Here is a 23,150-nt window from a genome sequence, read left to right on the forward strand (position 1 = left end):
GCCTCATAAGAATATATAAACCGCTGCTATAGACAAAGTTCAAGTCGTTGTTTTAGAAAAAAGCATTTTAAATCCCATCTCGAACCTATCAAGGTGAAAATGGCATCATGGTAAGAGTGTAGGCTAATAGGGGCCAGGGCCATAACACCGGATGGACAGATGGGGCTGTCATTCAGCAGGAATTATATAAGATATTTAATTTGACCTGTGCTTGGTCCTCTGTATCCCCATCATCATATCTGACTTGGAAAGTGGGAGGCCTTCATTCTGCCTGGTGTTTTAATAGAAGAAAGGCTTTCGTCCATTTAGCCGCTGCTGATATATCAATCATGTGCAGGAATTAAATGATCCCGTTAGAATTTGCTACTATCACAAATGACCTGGAGGGCCAATGTCTTTATTCGCTTCCTCCGCTGATTCACCTCAGCAGATATTAAACAACTTTATAAGCCATGAAAGGCAAAATTAAAAGGACACCATCCATAAAATGGGATAATTCGCTGTCTGCGGCATGATGTCTGTATTACTGTCATAGCTGCTGATCTGTAAATGTGAATGGCAGTCGACGGGACTTCAGGTGGAAGTTAGTGCAGCGATTAGACTTGACCTTTGACCTCACCTAATCGAACACTAGTTTTGCTTTTAGGGAGAAATCTGGATTTAATGTCTGAGAAGACTTTTAACCCTGAAATAAACATTACTACCATAAATATTGTTCTGAGATACTCAGTTTTGGGCATTATACCATACAGTTAAGGCCAAAAGTTTACATACACCTTGCAGAATCTGCTAAATGTAAATTATTTTAACAAAATAAGAGGGATCATACAAAATGCATGTTATTATTATTTTTTTTTAGTACTGACCTGATTAAGAAATTTTCATGTTTACATATAGTCCTCAAGAGTATATTATAGTTTATAATTTATAAAAATGACCCCGTTCAAAAGTTTACATACACTTGATTCTTAATACTGTGTTGTTACCTGAATGATCCACAGCTTTGTTTTTTTGTTTAGTGATAGTTGTTCATGAGTCCCTTGTTTGTCCTGAACAGTTAAACCGCTTGCTGTTCTTCAGAAAAATCCTTCAGGTCCCACAAATTGTTTGATTTTTCGGCATTTTTGTGTATTTTGAACCCTTTCCAGCAATGACTGTATGATTTTGAGATCCATATTTTCACACTGAGGACAACTGAGGGACTCATACCCAACTATTACAGAAGGTTCAAACACTCACTGATGCTCTAGAAGGAAAAATTATGCATTAAGAGCCAGGGGGTGAAAACTTTTGAACAGAATGAAGATGTGTACATTTTTCTTCTTTTGCCTAAATATCATATTTTTTTCCATTTAGTACTGCCCTTCAGAAGCTAAACAAGATACTTACATGTTTCTCAGAAGACAAAATAAGTTAAATTTACCCTGATCTTCAAATTTAAAAAGTTTCCTGGTTCTTATTGCATTGTGTTTTTTTCTGGATCATTCAGGTAACCACACAGTATTAAGAATCAAATCTATGTAAACTTTTGAATAGGGTCAGCTATTATTTTCTCTTGTGGACTATATGTAAATGTCTTTCATGTGAAATATCTTATTCAAGTCAGAACTAAATTAAAAAAATAACATGCATTTTGTATGATACTTCTTATTTTGGTCAAATAATTAACATTTAGCAGATTCTGCAAGATGTATGTAAATTTTTGACCTCAACTGTTGGTACTACCCTAATTTAAAGTAAATTAAAGCACCTTTTTTTGTTTTATTATTATTTTTAAACTAAGTTTTGCTGTGGTCAACTACGATGGTAAATTATTGTTATAGGCTGAATAAACAATTTTACCACTCAGGACTTACCCAGTATAACTTTGGAAGATAAATACAGCATATTTTCAAAACGCTAAATAGTTTTATGTAACGTTACTTTACAAATGTTTTAGTAAGGTAAGCAAATCTCTCCAGCTAACGTTAGCTAAACTATCACAACGTTTATTTAGTAGTAATTTTTTCCTCAGAACTGACTAACGTTAAACATCTTCCGATATGTGCTGCAAATAGTTTAAAAAAATAATAATGAAAGTTAAATACGCATAAATGTATTAAATTATCACTTTAAACAAACCTTGGTGACTTTTTAGCCGTACTGACTGGATTTGATGTGATTGAAATTCAGTCAGGACGGCTATGGTTACGCATCTTAATAAATTCTGGGATTTCTGTGCACTTTCCTCTCAAATATCATCACAGAAAATGTTTTAAAGCAAATGTGATCTATTCTTTTTCCGAGCTAGTGTTTTAAATCATGTCACTAGTCTTTAAACCCACTCGCCCTACCTGTGTCATCCATTCAGGCGAGAAGAAACGTTGCCTTTTCTGCCACCTAGTGTTCTGTGTGTGGAACGATAGGAAAAAAAAGGGTCTCGTTGACTTGTGTACACCATTTATAAAAACAACTTTATGTAACGTTAACTCACGTGGTCGCCTAATTTTCTTTAATTTTATATATGTAATTATATATGTATATTTAATCAGAAATATTATTGTATTGCCTTTGATAATTAAATAATCTGGAATTTAATTATTAACCATTTTATACAACCCTCCCTGTCTACAGCGCACGCGCCAGAGGGCGGCCGAAGTGTCGTTCTGTTGGGAAATGTAGTTATTTTCTTTAAAACATTGCATTAGCCCCGTTGAAAATCACATCCCAAAAAACTACAAAGAAGCGTGTGAACCGTACTTCCGTAAATACACGCGTCAGGTTGTATGGATTTATCCAGAACAAAACGTCCAGGCTGCTATTTTGATTATATGTGGCGAATTGCAGCTGTATTAAAATAAAGTTTAGGTGAACGATTGGTGCTTTAAGTAATCCAGGTAAAGGTCTAACATAATTTTTATTATTTAGTCTGAATGAATGACCGGATGTAAGAGCGCAGACAGATGCGACGCAGCATCAGGCTTTCAGAGATTTTAGTAATGAAATCAGGCTGTTTGTTTATGTCACAGCCCAGTAAACCAGAACAATAAGCTAGATAAGATAGCAAGTTTATAGAAATAAAAAAATGTATATATTTGAATGCGACTGTTAAAAAGGGTTACGCTACTAGAGAGCAATTGTTAATTGTCTCAAAGACACTGTAGTCTTTTCCTCCTCTTTTAAAACTAAAACACTCAGCTAGCTGTCACACCGTTGCCAAAACATTTTCAGTGTTGGCTTGGATAGAGCAGCTGATGCTGTAGTCTTAAAGATTTGATTAATTTTACAGCTTCTTTGTTTTCAGCAAAAAGATGTCCAAGGAAACTGATGAGTCTTTTAAGGAGGAGCAGAACAAGACTGACAAGGATGGGATAGAAAACACTGCGGAAACATCAGAAGAGATGATCCGGAAGAGGATCAGAAGAAATACTCCCAGTCCTCACAGACTCACCCCTCAGTGTAAGGAGAGAATTCATTATTTTACTTATGAAAATGTTTCTAATTTAACTTTAACAGTGTTAACATTGCATTCAAACACCCACAGCCAGTCCACCCCGATTTGTGTCAGTGGAAGAGCTAATGGAGACAGCCAAAGGAGTCACTAATATGGCACTGGCCCATGAGATAGTGGTGAACAGTGCTTTTCAAGTCAAGCCTTATGAGCCAGAAGAGGGAAGGTAATAGACTGTATAAATGTTATGATGAGACTGTCATAATGTTCTCAGTGGGCTGTGACCCTGGACCACAAAACCAGTCATAAGGTTAAATTTTACAAAACTGAGATGTATACATCACATGAAAGCTCAATAAATAAGCTTTCTATTGATATATGATTTGTAAGGATAGGACAATATTTGGCCGAGATACATCTATTTGAAAATCTGGAATCTGAGGGTGCAAAAAAATCAAAATACTGAGAAAATCACCTTTAAAGTTCTCCAAATTAAGTTCTTAACAATGCATATTACTAATCAAAATTACATTTTGATATATTTATAGTAGGAATTTTACAAAAAATCTTCATGGAACATGATCTTTACTTAATTTCCTAATGATTTTTGGCATAAAAGAAAAATCAATAATTTTGACCCATACTATGTATTTTTGGCTATTGCTACAAACATACCCCAGCGACTTAAGACTGGTTTTGTGGTCCAGGGTCACATATTTGAAATATTAATGTCAGTTGATTATATTGTATTACAATGCAGTGGTCTCATATTGACATTTTTCCCTCTACATTTTAAATGGTTTGATTTAAGAATGATTAAGGAATGTTTTAACACATCCTTCCTAACCCTACTCAGCTTGGAGAGACAGGTCAAAGAAATAATGCACAAAGCATTCTGGGATTGCCTTGAGTCACAGCTGAATGAGGACCCACCATCGTACAGCCATGCTATCACACTGGTTGGTGAAATTAAAGAGGTAAACAAAATAATCCTACTCATTATCGTATTATGGTATTGTATATTAGTTAAATTTGTATAATTTTACACTACCAGTCAAAAGTTTTTTTAAAGCTTTTTAAAGAAGTCTCCTCTGCTCACCAAGCCTTCATTTATTTCATCCAAAATACACTAAAGTCACTAATATTGTAAAATATTTTTACTGTTTATAATAACTGCTTTCTATTTAAATATTATAAAATGTAATTTATTCCTATGATCAAAGCTACATTTTCAGCATCATTCAGCATCATTTATCTGACTCCAGTCTTCAGTGTCACATGATGCTTAAGAAATAATTCTAATATGCTGATTTGCTGTTCAAGAAACATTTTTTATTTTTATTTTCATCAATATAACAGTTGAGTACTTTTTCAGGATTCGTTGATGAATAGAAAGATCCAAAGATCAGCATTTATCTGAAATAAAAAGGTTTTGTATTATTGTATTTGTATAATTGTTTTATTATTTATATTTGTCAAAAGTAATGATAAAGATTGTAATTGTAATGTTACAAAATAATTCTTTTTCAGAAAAATGCGGTTCTTCTGAACTTTGTATTTATCAAAGAAACCTGAAAAAATTCTACTCGGCTGTTTTCAACATAATAATTAATAATAAAAAATGTTTTTTGAGCAGCAAATCAGAATATCATAATGATTTCTGAAGGATCATGTGACTGGAGTAATGATGCTAAAAATTCAGCATTGAAGTCACAGAAATAAATTACAATAAATTACGTTTTTGCAGTACTTTAGATCAAATAAATTCAGGTTTGTAACAACTTTGCAAATTTATTAGAAATAAAAAACTGAAAAGATCCTGTTGCATAAGTATTCATACCCTTTTCTGGGACACTCGAAATTTAGCTTTCATACTGCTTCTAGATGTTACTACACTTCGAGTGGAGTTAAACTGTGGCAAATTCATTTGAATGAGTATGATTTAGAAAGGCACACACCTCTCAGAAAAGGTCTAACAGCTGAAAATGCATATCAGAGCAAACACCAAGTCCTGAGGTCAAGATAACTGCCTGTAGAGCTCAGTGACAGACTTGCGTTAAGGCAATGATCTATGGAAGAGTTCAGAAAAAAATCTGCTGCATTGAAGGTTCACAGAAGCACTATCCATAATGGAAGACGATTGGAACAACTAGGACTCTAGAAAATGTCTGCCAGCCCCCATCCAAGCTGACAGAGCTTGAGAGGTGAAAAAGTGAGGTAAAGAATGACAGATAATTGCCAAATGCAGATGTGCAAAGCTTGTCACATCATACCCAAAAAGACTTGAGGCTGTAAAGGTGCTTCAACTATGTACTGAGTTAAGGGTATGAATACTTATGCAATGTACTTATTTCAGTGTTTTATCTTTAATAAATTTGTAAAATTTGCAAATCTGGTTTTTGCTTTGTCATTGTTATGGTGTATGGAGTGTAAATTGATGTGGGGAAAAACTAATTTAAAGCAGTTTAACAATGCTGCAACAAAACGTGAAAAAAAAATGAAGGGGTATGAATACTTTTGCAAGGCACTGTATATATATATATATATATATATATACACACACACACACACACACACACACACACACAAACACAAGGGTGTATATTACAAAATATAACATTAAAAAGTGTACAAATCACTCGTTTTTATATAAATAATACACATTTAGATATAACCACTTTGTTACATCAAAATAGGACTTAAAATGGCCTGAAAACATGATCTGTGGGCGTTTTTAATGAGTAATGAGCTTGGTAAAATTAAAGTAAATCGCCATGTCTGTGACCAATATTTACCAATCTTTGATGACTGATGATCTGAAAAATTCTAAAAGTTAACTATTAAAGTTAACTAAAGAATAGCTGAACATAAGTTAACAAACAAAATATATAGTTTAAATTGTTACTGCCTTGAGTTGTTTTGGAATAAATACATAAACTAATATTTTAGTTGTATCTTGAATAAATATATTTTCGTACTTTTTTAACATATTTTATCACACTAAGCAAACTGAATATCTGAATTTGTTCATTTGTTCCCTGTCCCCCTGTTTTTCCAGACCCTGCTGTCTTTTCTGTTGCCAGGACAGAGCCGACTGAGAGGGCAAATTGAAGAGACTCTGGACCTCTCATTGATTCAGCAGGAGGCTGAGAACGGAGTTCTAGACATCAGTAAGGTAGCCCAGTTCATAATTGACATGATGGGCACGTTTTGCGCACCCTGCCGTGATGAAGACATCAAACAGCTGCGTGAAATCACTGACATTGTGCCCCTTTTAAAGTGAGTGACTTAAACAGATCAAGGTGAATGTTTGTGTCACATGACTTCAACTCATGTTTCTTCAAATCATGTTTATTTACAGGTCAATGTTTCCAGTGCTGGACAAAATGAAAATCGACATGGCCAACTTTGCTGTGAGCAGCCTGCGACCTCACCTCTTGCAGCAGTCGGTGGAATACGAGCAGAAGAAATTTCAGGAGTTCCTCGAGAAACAACCTAGTGAGAAAAATCAATGATTTGTATAGTAATTATACAGAATCAATGAATGTTATGTCATGCAGGGATAACATTGGTTTAAAAAAAAAAATCATGGATAAGCTTGTTGCACTTTAGCAAATGCTTATCTCTTTAATTGAGTTATGTATTGTACACGTGTGCAGGTGCTTTGGATTTCACAAAAAAATGGCTCCAGGATACAGCAGATTATGTAACCAGTGGAGGAACGGAGGGTGGAGCAGCATGCACACCAAATTCTGCTCAACTTCCACTGACTATACACAATCATGCCTTTCTATGCCTGTTAAAATGGGACCATGATGCTGAGTCTTTTCCGGAGGTAATGTATTATTAGTGATCAGTGATGTAAATCTATGAATTTATTTAAAAAATAATATGTTAAATGCATATTCATACATAATACACCTCATCTATGATGAGCATGTTTGTAATTTCTGAATTAAAATTATTTTTTGTGGTAATTTGGATATTTTTTGACAGGTAAGAAGAATTTTAAATTTAAGATATTAGTTTAATATACAACCTTCTATATATATATATATATATATATATATATATATATATATATATATATATATATATATATATAGAAGAGATGTATTATGTACAAATTGCAAATATAGCATATATGTATAAATATATATATGCTATATTTGCAATTCGTACATTATAAATACCTTCTATGATGAGCATGTTTCTAATTTTAAAAAATCCAGTTTTATCGTTTTTTATGAAATTATGCTAAATCAGCCAGTTTAACTGGTTTTAACTTGTTTTAGTTACGTTTTAGCTGTTTTTTCTAAGTCAACTAGTTTTAGTTGGTTTTTGATGAGTCAACTGATTTTAGCTATTTTCTCGCCTTTTTTTGCTATATAAACTGATGTCAGCTGGTTTAAGCCAGTTTTAGCTTAGATTAGTTTAGATTAATTTAATCAACTTGTTTTCACAATTTTTTAGCTGTGTGTTTTAGCTAAATCAGCTGGCTTTAACTTATTTTTGGATGTTTTTTTCCTAAGTCAACTGGTTTTAGCTGTTTTTTTATTCGGTTCGGAGGAGCCAGCAAGACGGACTGGGAAGCCCTCTTATCGGCTTCCCTCATGTTGGCCAGACACAGCCAGAGATGGCGTTCCTGGACCACCATCGTGGACATCGCACGACCCAGAGACCGCGCCGTAACCTTCGTCGCTCGTAGCGCGAGGTCCGTAGCGATATGGAGTTCACTTAGAACTTCCGGGTCGTGTCCACCCTCGTACAGGTCCTTCAGTGCCTGGGCCTGATGTACCTGTAATAACGCCATAGCGTGTAGGGCAGAGCCAGCAGCCCCACAAGCCGTGTAGGCACTGCCGATCAGAGCCGACGAGTGCCTACAGGCCCGGGAGGGGAGCAACGGGTTGCCCCGCCAAGTGGAAGCGGCGCCGGGACACAATTGCATCGCCACCGCGCGCTCCACCGGCGGGACAGCCGTGTACCCCCGCGCTGGTCCACCATCAAGGGTGGTGAGGGAGGACGTGCCACTGGAGCGGTTTCTGGCAGTAAAAGGTGCCGTCCACGTCCCAGTAAGCTCGTCATGCACCTCCGGGAAGAAGGGCACTGGGGTGGGACGCTGAGAACCAGCGCGAGCCACCCCAAGATACCAATCATCCAGCCGAGAAGGGTCGGGACGTGATGGAGGGTTCCATTCAAGCCCTACCTTCTCGGCGGCTCGGGCAAGCATAGCCATCATCTCGGGGTCGGTATCCGGCACCGCTGACCGCCCAGCGGACGGCAGCGATCCGGAATCGTCCTCCCCCGAGAAGTCTGGCTCACCCCCCGATGCAGCGATTGACATCCGGTCGTCAGGGGGAGCCCCAAAAGTAATGAGCGGTACCTCACGGTAGATCTGGGCAGAGGAACTGGCACCCCGCCCCTTTGCAGGAAGCGGAGTCTGGTCCACAGCTCCGTGATGGACATGCCGACGCAATGACTCCACAAACGCTGCCTGAGCGTGCTCAATACCCAGACACGTCAGACAGCGATCGTGACCATCACCTGGCGCCAGGTAACGACCGCATCCAGAAACGCACGGGTGAAACGGCATTGTGTTTCAAACACCTCGTCTTTAAAAAGACGTTCACCCGTGGCAGTCTTTTAGAAACTGCTCTTAGTGCTGAAGCGCAGAGGGGAGATGGCCGCTGCGACACAGAAGGCAGGTAGTGCAGTCCTTGACTGTGCGCTTTTCCACCCACAGGAGACCACCACCGCTGACGCGCCGTGCCGCCAACACCGCAGTGAAGAGTAAGGAAGTTTTCTTTCCAGTAATGGCTCGTTCCGTCTTTCCGTGGAGAAGATCGGCTCCGAAGCGAAATGCTGTCTATGCATTGCACCTGCTGTATATTTATGCTCATGCTGTGATCAGCGACAGCTGGATGCAATCATGCATGCCAATGTGCATTGGCTCGTTTAGTTTACACACGAAGAGGATTGCCCCGCCCCGCCCCTTACTTAAACTCCACCCCCGATTGAGTACTCGTTTCTCAAACCTGTGGATTACTCGAAATGAAATATGATCAGAAATGCCCATCCCTAGTTTTAATTTATTTTGTTGTTTATATTGTTTTCCTAAATCAACTGGTTTTGGCTGTTTTAGGTCTTTTTTTGCTAAATCAGCTGGTTTTAATTATTTTGTCCACAGGTCCTTAAAAAGTCGTAAAATGTCTCAAATAATGTTTTATAAATTAATATTTATAAATATAAATATTATACATAATTTAATAAATACTACGTCATCACCATTTTTCTGTATATAATATTCTCAATAATAATAATATAAATATCGGTCAAGCTACAGCTACCACCAGCCTTCAAGCTAGTTAAAAATGTTTAATTTTTTAATAGCTCGACCATACAAACAGCCTGATTATAAACCAGCAAAGCATCAAAACGCAAGAAATTAACTATTTCAAGCCTACATACTTCAAGCTTTTATAAAAAAGGGTTACACCACATTATATTTTTATTTAAAATAGTATATTTTTTTTTTTCAAAATATGAAACCAGCATGAAAAACAAAGTGTACATTTCTAACTTTTTTTTTTCTTACTTTTGTCATTGACCCCTAAACTATTCTTTTACCTTTTCCTCCATTTTCCCCCTCCTGTGATCAAACAGACTCTTCTCATGGACCAGGGCAGATTTCTGGAGATGCAACAGGAGCTGGAGCAACTGGCAATGGTGGCATCAATCCTGCTCATAGTCTATAACAGCACTGGCGAGGCCATCTCTGGACTCCCGGGCCTCATGGAAAGATTGAAGAAAACCATTAAGATTCTGTTAGCGGAGATGCACTCTCCGTACGTTTAAAGATTACATTACACTGTGTTTCTAATGCGTTACACTTCTGTAGACAAAACCGTTATACTTTTCTCTTGCAGGTCCTTCAATGCGGATGAAACCTTTGCTGCAGTTGCAGAGAAATTAAGTGTGGAGCTCAGAGGATGCTTGTCTCAGCATGGCTTTCCCCCATTTTCCTCAGACAGAGAGAACACGCTGAAAGGCCAAATTGTAGCTGCGAAGTCTGTGGACAACCCTATACGCAAGGTCATTGGTAAGAACCCAAAACACAGATGGATTTTATTTAGAAGTGAAGAACTCTAATCTAAAACGCTGCTTTCTCTACCAGACTCCCGAATTCAGACGTACCTTCTTGGCTTCCTGGAGTCAAGCACCCACCGGAGCTCTCCGGCTCTCCCTGGAGGTCTGACACCCATCAGTAAAGAGTTAGAGGAGATTGCTGTTAAGCTGGGACGTTTGGTGACCTTCAACAAGCTAGTTTACTCTCCGTTCTACCACAAGATCCTCCAAGACATTCTGAAACAAGGGGAAAGTTTAGATGTGTAAACAAAACACCTGAAGTACTTACCGCTAGCTGTCCTGGCTTTCACATTCTGTAGCTATGTACAAATGAAAGTGTCTGTAAAATAGCTAATTAACCCCTCGTAGCTCACATGCTAGCACAAACAAATATTTAAGGGTTAACATTCCTGGCCTCCTCTCATTGCTTTCTATATCAGGGAATATTTATGAATGCATCACGACATTTGAATTGCCTGAAGCTCGGATTACTTTAGGCAATAACTGAGAACTGTTAGAATAGAGGAGAACCTTGCGAATACTGTTATAATGTGCAAACTAAATCTAAAAAGAATACTTGCATTTTACAAAAGATTCACTTCCAACACATTTAATGTAGTTGCAAACATTTGTTGTTGTAGCCTGATACCTTCCGCAAAGGTGTTATTGAGGTTTCTGGCTGTGAGGAAAAGGATGTACAGTACAGCATTTGACTGGTGCCTTAGTTTGTGAAGTGCCACTCATATACGTGCACATTTAATGCTCATTTTAACCTACAGATTATTCCCATGTGGTTCCCATGTTCATGGGACACCTGCTACACCAAGCATGGTCTTTTTAGAGAGTTCTTGTTTTGTTTTTTGTTTTTTAACAATGTTTCTATCGACACTGAGCATGTTTTAGAGAAGATACCTTCACCTTGCAAGCAAATGTATTCCCCAACAACCCCAGGTGCACATTTCTCTGTTCCTATCTCATAAAACTCTAAGGTGTGTTTTAACAATGCAGTATTACTAATGATTATTTAAACTGAATGCTGGCTGTCAATAAAAAATGGTTAATGGAGGTGTGTAGAAAATATTGATTGTTTACTGTTTTTTTTTCAGTGCAATCCATTTGGCACTATATGACAAAATTAGTTTTGTTTTATCCAGTATTAATCAGCTATCAGTATTAAATCAAATTTGTTAATTCTGGAAAGCATCATTTTTTAGATATATTGAAATATAATATATATAAAGTATACAATAATATATACCATAAAGTACTATATTTTTATATTATATTTAAAATATAAAATAATATTTTATAATATAGATTTTGAGTTAAATTAAATTTGTTAATGATTACAAATGACATTAATTTCAGATATATTAATCTATTTTGTTTTACAAATCAAATAAACTATTATAATTTTACTGAAATACTTTATTTTGCAGTGAAATAGTAATATTTCTTATTTTTTTGCATATCATTATTTAATGTTTATATTATTTATTTATTTATTTATAGTATATCTAATAATATATAATCACAGTTTTTGGCCAAATTGTACAGTTATTTAATATAATTTTACTGAAATATTTTTTTTATTTTGCTGTGAAATAGTAATATTTGTACATATTTGAATCATTCAATGGTTATATTGTTTAATAATAATAATAATAATAACAATAAATTATTATTATCATAATCATTATTTTTATTTATATTAATATTATTTATAGTCGTATTGATATATAATCACAATTTTTGGCCAAATTGTAAAATTAATTAATATAATTTTACTGAAATATTTTTTTTCTCAGTGAAATAGTAATATTTTTTATTTCTTTTAACATATTTTAATCATTTAATGTTTTTATTATTTAATAATATCAATAATGAATATTATTATTTATATAATTTATAGTCAAATTCATATATAAAGGCACAATTTTTGGCCAAATTAATTAATATAATTTCATTGAAATACTCTTTTCTTTTTGCTTTTTTTTTTTTTTTTTGCAGTGAAATTGTAATATTTTGTAAATTTTTGACATATTTTAATCATTTAATGTTTATATTATTTAATGAAAAACATTAATATTATTCATATTATGTATGTTATTTATAGTCAAATTTATATACAGTATAATACGTTTTTATAATGCTGTGAAATAGTATATACATTTAATCATTTAATGTTTATATTATTTCATAATAATAATAACAATTATTTTTATTATAATTGCAATGTTTATAGTCATATTGATATATAATCCCACAATTTTTGCCTTAAATTGTGAAGCTCTACTAAACACCACAGTTATGAAACTCTTACAAAAAATTACCCTTAATAAATTGCAATTTATGTTTTGTTAAGTGTATATGTTAACAATTTTATGTTATTAATTATTGTAAGTTACATTAATGTTTTTAATTAATGCTTACTAAATTTTTCATTATCTATAAAATATAGAAATTATTTACATGTTATATGTTACATTTTATAACAAAATACTAGATTTAAATAAATAAATAAATGAATTAAATGAATTAAAAAATATTTCTAATAAATGTGTTAATTCCGGAAAACATAATTTTCTGATATTATTATTATTAGAATTATTAAATAGAAAATATAGCAATATTTACGTTATTATATTATATGTTATATAAAAATGTTTAATTAGCATATGCAAATATTTATTTGGTTAGGCTTTATTTTAAGGAGTCCTTGTTAGAGTGTAATTATACTTTATATTTAAGAACTGAGTAATATTTATTAACTACGTGTACTACGTGTACCAAAACACTTGAACGCGCTGCATTTCTCCACCAGACGGGGCCGCTATACAACAGAACCGTGTTCTACTTCCGTGGGCGTTTCATGCTGTGTGCATTAACTCTCCAGCCCGATCCACGGCAGCAAAGTTCCACAGCAGCTCTGTTTTCCCCCTCTGAAACTCACAGGAAGAAGCAACGCAAGAGCGTTCTCGAGCGCTCAGCTGAGAGAGCTCGAGCGAGTTGAGCTGACAGAGTTTGTTCGTCGCCGTCAGGAGGAAACAAACCAGGGGGCTTAAACGTCCTCGACATGACGACAAAAACCTCCCCTGACCGAAAAGGATATCCTTAACAATACGCTGGACCCTGTTCGGTTCCCGTGGATGGCTTAGCAGGCGAGTTATGCGCAGTTGAAAATGAGGGAGCTTGTGTTTTTTTCTCCCTCGTCGTCCAGCGAGAGGACAAGATGGCAGCGAGAGCGCGTCGAGCATGTAGTGGGTGCGAATTAAACCCGAACATGTTCACAAAACACCCGCAGTCCGACCACAGCTGCTGTCTGTGACGGTAAGGAAGATTTTAACGAGTTGGAAATATATAAATACCAGTCTAATAGCTCATAGCGACGATATCAAATCAGACTCGACTTCGGAGTTGTTGCGAAAAAAGTTGCCACGCCACACCAAAAACTTGAAAGCTATGTTCCGCAGGCGTTAGTAATGCGTTTTGGTTGTTGTTAGGATTCTGGGTTTATTAAAAAACAAGTGTTTTTTTGCCCAACAACTTTTAATCTTTAAACGTTCGCGTAGACTTGCTGGTCACCAGCCAAACCCATAATGTTTACCTAAATCCTGCTGCTTAAGAGCATGACGTAAACAAGTTCAGATGATGTATTTAAGCATTAATTATTTACGTGGTTAGTCTTCGTGCGTATGGTTTGTAGGTTTTAAAGGTAGTTTTTCCGTATGAACGCGACAGTTATTGATTATTATTGTACTATAATCAAGCGACATGTTGCTCAATCCAGCTAAAATGCACAGGCCTGGTAATCGGTTAGCAGCTGGCTTCTCCTTTCTTCTGTAACTTGACAGTACGCTGGTAAGACTCAGCAAAAGTTGTACCAAAAAGCTAAAGTTATTATGTAAGATGAAAGTTGCATTTCCTGTCTTGCACGTTGAAATACACTCTCTCATGCATTTCCTATAGAAGCTTGCGCAGAAATATTATAACACTGTTTATTTCATGTGTGTTTTTGGCAGGGAAAGTTTTGTTCCTCCCAGAACTTCATTTAGTGTTCCTACTGTCATGGAAAACCTGGAAATATCGTGGAATTTCCAGACCTAGAAGTTAATTTGTTTTCTAGTTATGGTCAGCTGTAAAAAATTTGGGGTTGAAAATTGTTTTTGGTAATATGCCAAAGATTAAGGCAAAGAATTGGCCAAATTTTAGGAAAGATGTATTACAACGAAGTTGTTAGTATGATCATATTGTGTTATGTTATAGCAAAATTTTTCATTACTGTATTCAAAAACCTGTTTTTTAATTAACTATGAAATGCAGTTTTATCTACTTATTTTTTATTGACGTTAGGATAATTTATTACTTTGTTTTATTTCTATAGTATTTTGTGAAATATTTTTCTTTAATATTACAGTTATTTCAACATCGGCTTTAAATCAAATTCAGTTTAATTACTGGTTACAAGTTAAATTTTAAATATATTAAAAGATTTTATAATAATATATAGAAAATGTACACTACCGGTCAAAAGTTTTTGAACACTAAGATTTCTAATGTTTTTGTTAAAGGTTGTATCAGCGATTTCTAGCCTAAAACATAAAGTGTCAATTTCAGCTGACCTTTCTTCACGATCCGCTCGCTGCCTGCCCCATAAATTGTCTGTGAAAAAAACGCGTTTCTCTGGTCAGCCTAGGGTCCGAGATATGCCAAAAAAAACAATCGGCGTTATCAACTATTCCACAGATAAACAAACAGTGTTCCAACCAATCAGCGTCCACAACACCAAACCCCTGACGCTGATTGGTTGGAACACTGTTTGTTTATCTGTGGAAAGGTTGGTAGTGCCGATTGTTTTTTTGGCATATCTCGGACCCTAGGCTGACCAGAGAGACGAGTTTTTTTCACAGACAATTTATGGGGCAGGCAGCGAGCGAATCGTGATGAAAGGTCAGCTGAATTTGACACTTTATGTTTCAGGCTAGAAATCGCTGATACAACCTTTAAAGAAGTCTCTTCCGCTCACCAAGCCAAAACAGTAAACTTTTTAAATATTTTTACTATTTAAAATAACGCTTTTCTATTTGAATATATTTTTAACATGTAATTTATTTCTGTGATTGAAGCTACATTTTCAGCGTAATTACTCCAGTCTTCAGTGTCACGTGATCCTTCAGAAATCATTCTAATATGCTGATTTGCTGGTCAAGAAACATTTATTATTTTTATCAATATTTAAAACAGTTACATTTTCAGGATTCTTGGAATAGAAAAATCCAAAGATCAGCATTTATTTTTTGGCCAAAACAAATTAAGAAATTAATACTTTTATTTAGCAAACAAAATACTTCTATTTCAGATAAACGCTGTTCTTCTGAACTTTCTATTCAACAAAGAAACCTAAAAAAATTCTACTCAAATGTTTTCAACATAATAACAATAAATGTTTTTGAGCAGCATATCAGAATATTAGAATTCTTTCTGAAGGACCCAAAAAATTACATTTTAAAATATATTCAAATAGAAAACAGTTATTTTAAATGGTACAAATATTTCAAAATTGTATTGTTTTTTGCTGTACTTAGAAGTATAAAATATTTTTTCTATTAAAAAAAACATAAAAATCTTACTGTCCAAACCTTTTGACTGGTATGTATGGAATTTAATTTTAACCCTATTTCAATATGACAAAGAATATTACTAAGTAATGTTGAAATTTTCTAAAACATGTATTACAACATAATGAAACAGAAGTACTGCAAGTTCCTCATTGATATTACTATCACTTTTCGTCAGTGGGAAAATTTGTGCCTGTCAATTCAGTAAAGTTTACTTCCCGATTATTTCCTGCCATTAAACTTTTATAGCCCAAGCAGTTGCAGAATCAACAGGTGTTTTCCCTGTGCCATCTCTCGCCTAACCCCATTAGGTCTTGACATGGGAAAAGGTCAGTTGCCACCTGCTTATGGCAGAAGGCAGTGGCGTTTGAAAACAGTAGATAGACCTGTAACCCAAAACCTTAGCTGGTGCCTCCTTGCTACTGGGGGATTACGCTACTATAGGACAGACCTCATAAAAACTCCTCCAGATGGGACTGTCCTTTTAAAGCTGTTGAGTCAGTCTCTGGTTGCAAGCTTAGATGTTGTTTACACAGTCAGGAATACAGACTGAATTGAAACAGCAATGCATGATTCAAACATGGAGTTTGGTGTGGTGGTGTGAATGAATGAGGCCTTTTATAACATGAAATCCATTAGATGTGCTTTCCCTGTAAAACAACGTGACATGTTTGCACCCCTTTTATGTTTTATAACCTCAATATTTGGCGTTATGAAATCCAACCTAGTGTTAGCTGGCTAAGTGTGTGAGAGAGTTAGTATGTGGGTGTGTAAGAGCCACACCTGTCCTCGTGTCTGAACTTGTGCCATATGTTGTGCCAGCATAAGTAGTCTGTCTCCCATGAAACTAAGACGGCTAATCCACATTGGTCACTTGTCTGTCTGAATCTGCTAACTTGATATCACTGGTTTTATCGCACACTAAGGCTGAACGATTAATCAAAACTAAAATCAAAATCGCTGTTTGGCTTATTAATCGAATTGCCAAGGCTGAAATGTATTTAAATAAGTATACATCCATGTTTTAGAGTTAAGCGCGATACTGTGTTCATTTGTATGCAGACGTATCAAAAGCATTTTTAGTGTCTTGGTTCACAAAGGCTATTTACACAATCTCTGTTTTTGCAATTGCAGCAAGGTTTAGGAGAAGTTGTTTAGAAACCTTCTGCCAAAACACAAGAAACTTTTTGCTAAAAGAAAATTGGTCTGGTTTAAAAGTTTATAAATTAAGACATTAATATTAGTTTTGCAGTTCGACAGTTTCACAGTAAATATAAGTTTAATGCTTTTCATTTTGCAGTAAAATAGTCATATTTCTTATTTTTTGCATATTTAAAAGAATATAGTAATGCTTATTAATTAGTAATGCTCCGATTGATCGGCCGATATTGGCTTAAAATAGCTTGATCGGCGAACCCCAAAAAAGCCGATCACTTGACGTAAATTACTCGCGCGACTTTTTCCACACGTGCATGCACGGCGCACAGGTAAACAACAGCAGAGCGGAGCTTACCAGTGGCAACATGAGTACTAAATTCCTTATTCGTCTTGTTATTGGGCATGTGATTAAGCTCTGCGTGTACAGAGCGCTGACTTTAGTTCTGCCGGAGATGTTCACGTTTACTTTCGGTTTCATTCTCTGCTATCTTCAGTGAGTGGTAAATGTGCATGCTTGAATGTAAATGAATGTATCTTTCTATACCCGTCATATTGCAATAATGTTACCGCTGTGTGTCTGATTGTTGTCATCAGTTCATGTTGTAGTTCAGTTCATATAGAATGAGGAGAAACGGTGCCCGTGTAATTCACGTGCGTATGTTTAGCGCCATTTTATCGTAATTCTAACGAACGCATATAGATGTTACTGAGGTGAATGTTTGTTTCCTATATACAGACGGATTCTGATATATCGTATTTAATTCAGCCTAAACCACATTTTACTACCTTTATCCTAATGACTGTGCAATGCTGGATAATATAATCCTTACATCTTAAAAAGCAGCTGCAAATAACAAGCAAAGAACATTTACATTATCAAACAACTTCATCACTAACTAGTGTAGCCTAGTCTAGTGCGAGGTGCACTTTAAAAAACACTCCCGTTATAATCAGTTTATCTATCTACATTGTATGATGAATAAATCTCTTCCCCATGCGTCGCGTTAAGGAGATGTGGCCACTCTATGCGTGTGTTTATACCAAGTTTCTGAAGCATCCTAGAACCGACTCTCTCCACTGCATCGCTAAAGTTAGGCGCCTTTTAGACGGATAATAATAATAATAATCGTCTTGCTATCGTCAAAGGCATCAGCAACTGGCGATATCTCTAACTATCGTCAATACACGATACTATCGTCTACAACCCTCACTTGGTGGTTCTTCAAGATCTTGACTGTAGCCTATTTCTACAGGTTTTTCTTTTTCAATATAGTTAATTTAGAGTTAGTTTCATTTCTACAAATGGTGCAAACTCTGCTAGATTATAGATAAAAGATTCCCATTCCCCTGTCATTCTGTGATCGGCAGTGATCGGCGATTGGCAGATCATGATCTTGCTGATCGGTAATCGGTGATCGGCCCAAAAATGCTGATCGGAGCATCTCTATTATTAATATTGTGGTTGTTGATGTTATTATTTATAGTCATGTTGAAATATAATCACACAATATTTGGCCAAATTGTGAAGCCCTACAAACAAGCAGAGCAATTAAGGATTTTTTTAATCACATTGTATAAATCAGTTGTAATTGCAAATTTTATTTTATTTTATTGCAATCTGACTGTTTCACAGTAAAATAAGGTATTATTATTTTACTTTTTATTTTGCAGTAAAATAGAAATAATTCTTATTTTTTTGCATATTTTAATGGTTTAATAATTTTATTATTTAATAATAATAATACAAATTTTATTATTATTATTATACATACCTGTATTATTTTATTGCAATTTGGCAGTTGCACGCTAAAATAAAGTATTAACATTTTAGTTATACTTTTTACTTTGAAATAAAATAGTAATATTTCTTATTTTTGCATAATTTATTAATTTATTTTTATTTTATTGCAATTTGACAGTAAAATAAATTAATACTTTTTATTTTGCACTAAATGAACAAATTAATGCATTGATATTGGTATTGCAGTTTGACAGTTACTTTTTACTCAAAAGGTTTTGCAGTAAAATAGTAATATCTTGTTTTTGCATATTTTAAAGATGTAATGTTTTTAATATTAAAGAATATAGTATGATTTGTTGTTGTTGTTATTATTATTATTCTAAATATCTGTATTTATAGTCGTGTTGAGTTCACACAATTTTTGGCAAAAAATGTTGAAGCCCTACAAATCAGTACAGCAATTAAGTTTTAATTGGATTTTTTTAAAAATTAAATTTTATTGCAATTTGGTGGTTTCACAGTAAAATAAGGGATTATAATTTTACTTAAATGCTTTTTATTTTGCAGTGAAATTGTAATATTTCTTATTTTTGCACAATTTATTAGTTTTTATTATTTAAGAATAACAATACTGCTTATTCCTCTTATTTGTGTTATTATTGTTCATTGTCTGTTTTATTTATAGTCATGTTGATGTATAATCTCACTATTTGTGGCCAAATTGTGAATCCCTACAAACAAGCACAGCAATTACAGCAGTTGTAATTGCAGTTTGTTTCATTTTATATATTTATTTATTTTTGTTCCACATCATGCTTCCCGTGGCATACTTACAATGCTTTTTAAACTTTATACTCTTTCCCTTCAAGAGTTAGTGTGCTGATCTATGTTATTTCCCCTGTATTTATCATGTAATTCATTCAACAATCCATCTTGCTTGTTTTGAATCTTTTATAATAGCTGGAGGTTTTGTTTGGATGATTATGACTGTATAAAAATGTAAACAGCATTTGTGAAATGACTAACACAGGCTAACGCTTTTCTCCCCCTTTGTCCTTTATAGGTATGGCCTCACAGGTTACGGTCTGCCCACCACATGTTTATCAACCCCAGACAAGTGCCTTTTGCAGAGCGAAGAAAATCGATCCCAGCAGCTGTGTTTACCATGAGAAGATCCCTCGCACTTACGTGGTCGGTGTGAATCTAGGCATTGCGCACCCTACGGATATTATACCTTTATCGAGAATCGAAGCTTTGAATAGCGAGAAACCCTGCCTTGCACAGGACGTCTCAAAACAGACTGAAACAGCTCCACAGGAGCTTCCCGGAAGGGCTTCCTCGCCATACAAACGTGTGGCATCGGAGAGCAACCTTCAGTATTTCTCCAGAGCGGCCGTGGCAGTTGAAGAAAGTGGAGACAGTGGCCAAAACAGCCAAAGTAGTAGTAGTGGAGGTGCTCCGGAAAGGCCGGAGAGGAGCGGTGGTTTAAATTCGTTCGACGGAACCCAAAGATGTGGGTTTAAATGCAAAGGGGAGGAGCTTGAGAAAGGCAAGAGCATCATGCAGATAGTAGAGGAGCATTCGACTCTACCTGCCATGTTGCAAACAAACGTTGGGAGCACGACCGCAGTAGGTGTGGCCCCGCCGGAGCAGAACGCAGCCGGGACGGGAGCTGTGAGCGGGACAGGCGATGGCGACTATCAGTTGGTCCAACACGAAGTGCTGTGCTCAATGAAGCACACCTACGAAGTGCTGGACTTCTTGGGACGTGGTACGTTCGGTCAGGTGGTCAAATGTTGGAAGCGAGGCACCAATGAGATTGTGGCGGTGAAGATACTGAAGAACCACCCGTCGTACGCCCGCCAGGGCCAGATCGAGGTGAGCATCCTGGCCCGACTGAGCGGGGAGAATGCTGAGGAGCATAACCTGGTGAGGGCTTTCGAGTGCTTCCAGCACAGAAGCCACACTTGTCTGGTTTTCGAGATGCTGGAGCAGAACCTGTACGATTTCCTCAAGCAGAACAAGTTCAGTCCATTGCCGCTGAAGGTGATTAGGCCCGTTCTGCAACAGGTGGCCACGGCGCTGAAGAAGCTCAAAAGCTTGGGCCTGATTCATGCCGATCTTAAACCGGAGAACATTATGCTGGTTGATCCCGTGAGGCAACCCTTCCGTGTGAAAGTGATTGACTTTGGCTCTGCCAGCCACGTCTCCAAAGCTGTGTGTTCGACATACCTGCAGTCTCGCTACTACAGGTAAGCTGTTTTTTTTTTTTTTTTTCTTTTGGAATTTGTGGCAAGTATAAAGATATAATTTGTGGTGCTTGTTTTGAGGAAGTGGAACTGAGGAAGGTTTACTTAAGCCGCACTTCCTGTCAAGGCAATTATGTAATTCTGTCTATAGCTTTTGTCAAAGTTTGATGGTAAGCTCTCTTTGCAACCGCCATGGAGCTACACCCATGCTAACTTTATGTAACTCCAAAAGAAAAAAAAACAACAACATGACGCACTAAGTTTTCGACTAGTTTGGTTCCCTCTTGTCTGCTTTTTTCCTAATGGGGTCAGTTCAGTCCGTGATGGCTGTACTTTGTGTCTCTATGTGGTTGGCAGTTCTTTAGGAAGAATGTGGTTTGCTGAAATGATTCATGGGACGTGGAAGAACATGGAAACAGTCTTAAATTAGAACATTCCAGATGTTTGTGTTTTAAGTTCTCTGTCAAACATAATTAGTGTTTTTTTAACCCCAAAATATCCTTTCATGCTTTCAGTCTGTAGTATGTTGTAGTAAATTGATAATTTAGAAAAAATTAAAACTCATTCTCATGTTGTTCCAAAGATGTATGACTTTCTTGCTTTTAGAACACAAAGTGCGCTTTAAATATTTCAAAAGTTTGGGGGCAGTCAGATTTTTCAGCAAGGATGCATTAAATGATCAAAAGTGGCAGTAAAGACATTTATAATGGTGCAAGAATTTCTGTTTTAAATTAACTTGAACTTTCTTTAGTCAAAGAATCTGAAGAAAATCAGTTTCCACAGAAATATTAAGCAGCACAGCTGTTTTCATCATTAGAAAAATATGAAATGTATCTTCAGCAGCAAATCAACATATTAGAATGATTTCTGAAGGATCATGTGACACTGAAGACTTGAGTAATGACTGCGGAAAGTTCAGCATTGCATCACAGGAATAAATTGCAGTTTGCATTACACTCAGATAGAAAACGGTTGTTTTAAATTGTAATATTTATATAATATTTCACAAATGTTTTTACTGTGTTTTTCATTAAAGGATTAGTTCACTTCCAGAATAAAAAAATCCTGATAACTTAGTCACCCCCCATATCATCCAAGATTTTCGTGTCGTTCTTTCTTCAGTCGAAAAGAAATTAAGGTTTTTGAGATAAACGTTCCAGGACTCAACTCTACTCTCCAGGCTCCACTCGATCCCAGCTGAGGAATACAAAAAAAAAGCAGCATCACAATGTTATTTTCACACAGAGATTGGTAGGTCTGTTAGTAAAAACCGTTGACTTGAGCAATGTTTGTTGCATTATGTGCTAATGGAGACCATTCAAAAATGGGAAAATAGCACTTTTCTAGTTTTTACTCCAAAGTTTGCATGCCTGTAACTAAACCAACTTTCCTTTTAGCATCTTCTTTTTTAAGGCCCTACATCGTTTGGTTCCGGAGGTATTGGAATTTCAATATGACTTGGAGTAAATTGTTCAAATGTACACATTTTCAGTGGTCAACGAAATGTGGGTCAGTTTCCAAAATATGACACGTCTTTTCTTTTAAAGAGGAATGTCTGAAGTACAATTAATGTTAAAACTAGAGATGTATCTTGTTTCCTTATTTTAAGACAACTGCATTGAACATACCTGTCTGAGTACTGTAAATATTATTTTTCCAAAGTTTGCGTGCCTATAACTCAAGACGTATTAAAGATATTGCAATATTATTTTAGATTGTAGTTGTAGTTAACTTTTCTTCTGGAATCTTAATTTTCCAGGCCCTACATTATTCAGTCCCAGAGATGTAGGGATCTCAATAATATGTCTAGATTGTTGAATATTACGCAT

The 23,150-nt window shown here is 35.7% G+C and overlaps 2 protein-coding genes across 2 annotated transcripts in view; both read left to right on the top strand.

Moving 5' to 3' along the window:
- Window positions 1–2,745: 2,745 nt before the first annotated feature.
- Window positions 2,746–11,635, top strand: tcp11l1 (t-complex 11, testis-specific-like 1). The gene is made up of 10 exons (XM_073831829.1): window positions 2,746–2,876; window positions 3,284–3,438; window positions 3,524–3,656; window positions 4,287–4,407; window positions 6,489–6,709; window positions 6,792–6,928; window positions 7,090–7,265; window positions 10,094–10,275; window positions 10,357–10,529; window positions 10,605–11,635. Exons 2-10 carry the CDS (start codon window positions 3,291–3,293, stop codon window positions 10,820–10,822), a joined length of 1,509 nt encoding a protein of 502 aa, XP_073687930.1. The 5' UTR covers window positions 2,746–2,876; window positions 3,284–3,290; the 3' UTR covers window positions 10,823–11,635.
- A 1,924-nt stretch (window positions 11,636–13,559) lies between these two features.
- The window catches only part of hipk3a (homeodomain interacting protein kinase 3a), a 37,803-nt gene continuing 28,212 nt past the window's right edge, over window positions 13,560–23,150 (top strand). The window contains exons 1-2 of the mRNA XM_073831972.1: window positions 13,560–13,885; window positions 20,136–21,324. Coding sequence (XP_073688073.1) covers window positions 20,138–21,324 — 1,187 coding nt within the window. The 5' untranslated portion in view covers window positions 13,560–13,885; window positions 20,136–20,137. The remainder of the gene's footprint in view (window positions 13,886–20,135; window positions 21,325–23,150) is intronic.

The sequence above is a fragment of the Garra rufa genome, chromosome 25, assembly GCF_049309525.1.
Source record: "Garra rufa chromosome 25, GarRuf1.0, whole genome shotgun sequence".
Classification (NCBI taxonomy): domain Eukaryota; kingdom Metazoa; phylum Chordata; class Actinopteri; order Cypriniformes; family Cyprinidae; genus Garra; species Garra rufa.

Excerpts from the sequence above, each read along its gene's own strand:
- tcp11l1 (XM_073831829.1), top strand. The coding sequence starts at position 3,291 with ATGTCCAAGGAAACTGATGAGTCTTTTAAGGAGGAGCAGAACAAGACT. Across the intron at positions 3,439-3,523 it reads TCACAGACTCACCCCTCAGT|CCAGTCCACCCCGATTTGTG; the intron begins GTAAGGAGAGAA and ends AAACACCCACAG. Across the intron at positions 6,710-6,791 it reads GACATTGTGCCCCTTTTAAA|GTCAATGTTTCCAGTGCTGG; the intron begins GTGAGTGACTTA and ends GTTTATTTACAG.